The 4803-nt window shown below is 52.3% G+C and overlaps 1 protein-coding gene across 4 annotated transcripts in view; it reads left to right on the forward strand.

Annotated features, from left to right (window-relative positions):
• Window positions 1-4795, forward strand: part of IP6K1 (inositol hexakisphosphate kinase 1) — a 77159-nt gene extending 72364 nt beyond the window's left edge. For all 4 annotated transcript variants that reach the window (XM_011980886.1, XM_011980889.1, XM_011980888.1 and 1 more), the window contains 2 exons: window positions 1092-1267; window positions 1714-4795. In XM_011980886.1, the coding sequence (XP_011836276.1) occupies window positions 1092-1267; window positions 1714-2247 (710 nt within the window). In that variant the 3' untranslated portion in view covers window positions 2248-4795. The remainder of the gene's footprint in view (window positions 1-1091; window positions 1268-1713) is intronic.
• The last annotated feature ends 8 nt before the right edge of the window (window positions 4796-4803 follow it).

The following is a 4803-nucleotide window of genomic DNA, read 5'->3' on the forward strand; positions in this document are numbered from 1 at the left end:
CCAGCTACTTGGGAGGCTAAGGCAGGAGGATCACTTGAACCTGGGAGGCAGAAGTTGCAGTGAGCTGAAATTGTGCTACTGCACTCCAGCCTGGGCAACAGAGCAAGATGGCATCCTAAAGAAAGAAAAAGAAAAAAAATAAATCCAGTTTTTTCTAAAGATTCCTATTTGGAAATGTTAGAATCTGGTTTCCTTGTTTTTGTTGTAGTGCTACCAAGATGTCTTCCTTATTTCTTAGGCCTGGGCAAGGTGCTGGCTTGAGTAGGGCCTTGGTTCACTGATGGTGAGGGATGTATCCAAATCTTTAGTTTGCATATTGCCTGCAAGATAGATCTAAAGATAACATAGGCTGGGTGTGGTGGCCCACATCTGTTATCTCAGTTCTTTTGGAGGTCAGGGTGGGAGGATCACTTGAGGCTAGGAGTTCGAGACCAGCCTAGACAACATAGTGAGACCCTGTCTCTAAAAAAAAACATTAAAAATTAGGTAGGCGGCTGGGCATGGTGGCTCATGCCTATAATCCCAGCACTTTGGGAGGCCAAGGTAGGCAGATCACCTGGAGTCAAGAGTTCCAGACCAGTCTGGCCAACGTGGTAAAACCCTGTCTCTACTCAAAATACAAAAAATTAGCTCAGGGTGGTGGCGGGTACCTGTAGTCTCAGCTACTTGGAGGCTGAGGCAGGAGAATGGCTTGAACCCAGGAGGCAGAGGTTGTAGTGAGCCGAGATCGTGCCACTGCATTCCAGCCTGGGCAACAGAGTGAGACTCCATCTCAAAAAAAAAAAAAAAAAAGAAAAAAGAAAAAGCTCTAGAGATAGATGGTTGTGATGGTTGTACAACAGAGTAAATATACTTCATGCCACTGAATTGTACACTTAAAAATGGCTGAAGTAAATTTTATGTATATTTTACCACAGTTTGTTTTGGTTAAGAAGTAATAAGCCAGTGGTGTGAAACCCACATTTGAGAGTTTCTGAGACAAGTACATACTGCATTAGGTAAAAGCGCCCTTTTATAGAAAAACTGGGTTGTGCTTTCCTGGCTGGGGCTGATGGTGAGTGTGGTTGTCATTCTTCTTGACCGTGGCCCAGAGTTCCTCCTGCTTGAGAATGTGGTGCACCACTTCAAGTACCCCTGTGTGTTGGACCTGAAGATGGGCACGCGGCAGCATGGCGATGACGCATCAGCTGAGAAGGCAGCCCGGCAGATGCGGAAATGTGAGCAGAGCACATCAGCCACGCTGGGCGTCAGGGTCTGCGGCATGCAGGTGAGTTACCTCTGCTCAGAGCCTAGGTGCTGCCACTTGCATGATTTGGGTTGTGCTCATACCTGCGTGCGATCTATGCCAAGTGTGTCCTCCTGAGCCCTTCTGTCCTTACCTGTTGACCTTGCTATGGGACTCAGGTGCAGGACCACTGTGAGAGCCTGCTGCCTTGACATTGGGACATGTAAGACTCTTGCCTGTCAACAAGATGTTCTGATGTTGGAGGAGGGCTCCAAAGCTGGTGGCAGGGAACCCATAGACCTGGTATTGCTTTCTCTTGGTTCTGCAATGGGAAAACCCAGGGTGAATGTGGCCTGCCCAGTTCCACTTAGATAGGTGAGCAGAAAAACTCAAGTTGGTCAAAGTGCTTTCAGACAGTGCTTGCCCAGGGCACTGTGAGCTCTTCAGACTTCCCTGGCATTCACCCTGTCTGTCTCCTGGGGTTTCAGGTGTACCAGCTGGACACAGGGCATTACCTCTGCAGGAACAAGTACTATGGCCGTGGGCTCTCCATTGAAGGCTTCCGCAGTGCCCTGTATCAATATCTGCACAATGGCCTGGACCTGCGACGTGACCTGTTTGAGCCTATCCTGAGCAAACTACGAGGCCTGAAAGCTGTGCTGGAGCGGCAGGCCTCCTACCGCTTCTACTCCAGTTCCCTGCTTGTCATCTATGATGGCAAGGAGTGCCGGGCTGAGTCCTGCCTGGACCGCCGGTCTGAGATGCGTCTCAAGCACCTGGACATGGTGCTCCCTGAGGTGGCGTCATCCTGTGGCCCCAGCACCAGCCCCAGCAACACCAGCCCTGAGGGGGGTCCCTCCTCTCAGCCCAAAGTGGATGTCCGCATGATTGACTTTGCACACAGCACGTTCAAGGGCTTCCGGGATGACCCCACCGTGCATGATGGGCCGGACAGAGGCTACGTGTTTGGCCTGGAGAACCTCATCAGCATCATGGAACAGATGCGGGACGAGAACCAGTAGGCCCTGTTCTGGGCCCCCAGAACCCCTTCCTCTCCACCCGCAGGCAGGGACCATTGTTCTGAACTTGCCGTGAGGACACACAGACTTGATTTTAAAGGGTTATATTTCTCTTTGGTGTAAACTAAAAGAAATGTTTTTAGCGGTAGCCTGGAATTCATATATATAAAGTGAAGGAGGGTAGACCACACGCCCTCTCAGCCAGGCTCCTCAGCTTTGTGGCTCTGATTGGTGTGTCCAGGCTGCCTTAGGAAGGAAGAGGTGCCCCTGGTGGGCTTGGCAGCAGGGACAGGGTGCCCTTGGACATTGGTTTCTCTTGTCTAGATCTTTGAGGTCTGTGGCTGCAGGGCTCTGCTGATTGTAGGGTAAAGCCCTGGGCTGGTGCAGGGCCCCTCCATGCCCACTCTTCCCTTGTTCCCCAGAAGTAGAGGGCTTTGGGTGCCCATTTCTTGGGGGCTTTCTGGTCTTATGCTGTGGGTGTCAGCTAGCTCTTTAATAGGTGCCCTCAGGGCACCACAGGGCTTACTGCACAAAGCTGGACCCATCCTTGGGTCTGATCTTAGTGTGGGGCTAGATTAATGAAGCTGGGCTGAGGCCAACTTATGGCAGAGGGCAGGCCCTGGGTTCCCCAGGTACCTGTTGGCATGTGACAGGTTGGCACCTGTCCTATTCCTGAAACAGCCAGCCTCTCTCGCCAAGTTCCCTTGCCTAAGAAGACCACTCCCTCCTACCCCACTGAAGTGGGGGATAGTCGGTGTCCTAGCAGGCCTCAGGGCCTCTGGTGGCTCTGGCCTAGACAGTATTTGCAGTTCTTGTGCTATGGGTGGGAGTGGTCTTCTTTAAGTTTCGGCAGCTGTGCTGCTGCTGGATGGGCTGCTCCTCCCAGGGCTCAAGGGCTGTGGTCCGCTCAGGGTCTCATTTCCCCAGGCCAAGTTCAAGGTGGCAGCTCTTTGTGAGGCGCTCTTGGCCCTGGGCCTAGAGGGAGAACTTTAAGCTTTTTTGCTCACAGGGACATGGTATGGGCTCTGGGTGCAGGTGCCCACATTCTGCTAATGAGAGCTTTGTCTGATCAGTCCTGGGTCCATCAGTTTGTCCATGTGTCCAGCTGCCAGCCCCTGTCCCTCGGGATCCTTCCTCTGGGGTGTAGCCTTGTTCATTAGTATATACTCATTCCTTCATGCTTTCCTCAGCAGAACACTCCCACTTCTGAGGTGAGCTTTTGCCTCATGCCCTTCCTCCACAGGTGTTGCCTTTTTATAAAGACCTGATAGCAGAATAAACTGGTGGTGTTTCCCTGTTGACCCAGCACCCTTTCTGTGGGCCTAGAATATGGCCCTCAACACTGACAGTGGGACAGTGAGGGCTTGAGGAGTGACCCTTCCTTTCTCATGGTTTTAGTCATTTTGGCTGCCAGCCCTTAATGGCACAGACCTGCTGCTTCTAAAACAGATGGCCAGGACATGACACAGATTTCAGCCATTGCCAGGGTTAGCACCCTCTCCTTTGAGCCTAGGGTCACTGTTCATTGTCACTTTAGGCAAGTGCCTGTTTGGCATTAAAGGTAAGCCTGCCAGCTGTGAGAGGCCTTGGTAACTGATGGACTCATTTCCTGGTCCTTAGAGATGCAGCTTCTTAAGGGCTCCTTGATGGATGCCATCTCTCCTAGCCCCCGGCTCTGGTGCCACTGGTGGGCAGGTTCCCATTCTTTGGGGCTGGGAGGGACAGCTTGGCTGTTTCTGGTCAGAAATTACGGTTTTCTCTCCTGTACCATTCTGTGGCTTCAGCCATGGGGGCAGTAGCCCTTCATTAGTGTAGACTTAGTCATTCCCTGGTAGGGTGGAGGGTAAGACATAGGGGTCTGGAGCTGTTTGGGACCTTTTGGGGATGTCCTGTGCCTCCCAGGTTCCTAGATTCTGGGAGGAGAGGCTGCCACATTCTGCTGCTCCTCACAGCGAGCAAAGGCTTCATCCACTTACATTCAGTATTTTCCTGGCACTACAAAGAGTGGGAAGGCCTGGGATTTGCTGCTGCTCCCCTAGAGCAGGGCCCCTCTTTTCAGCACTTTGGACACCTGGAGACCCAGCCCTGTTATTTAATGGTAGTGGGCAAGTGTGTGTGCATACTGTCTGCCACTGCTTTCTCCCTGTCCCATGCCAGAGCCCTCTCCCTGCCAGGCCCTGCCTTAGCCCCAACTTGGGACCAAAGTGCAACATGGGATCATGGGTTGGGGTGCTCGGGTGACCCCTCTCTATAGTGCTTCCCTGGGCCAAGCTGACACCAGCCCCTGAGGGTGGGGTGGGACGGGTGGTGCTTAAAAGAGGAAGGGGACCAGTGTAGCAAATTGCTAGGGACCCCCACCCTTCCCTCTCTGGGCCTGTGCAATGGGCGTGGGGATTCCCATCATGGGGCCTGGCGCCTGTGCTAGTTCGGTAGCTGCTGTACACGCGCTCACTCCTGACCACATGCACGTTCCCTAGATGCAGATTGCTTTGAACTTTAAAGCTGTACAATCTGGTTATGTTTGTGCTGACTTAAAAAATATTTTAATGAGAAAAAAAA

The sequence above is a fragment of the Mandrillus leucophaeus genome, unplaced genomic scaffold, assembly GCF_000951045.1.
Source record: "Mandrillus leucophaeus isolate KB7577 unplaced genomic scaffold, Mleu.le_1.0 Scaffold22, whole genome shotgun sequence".
NCBI lineage: Eukaryota > Metazoa > Chordata > Mammalia > Primates > Cercopithecidae > Mandrillus > Mandrillus leucophaeus.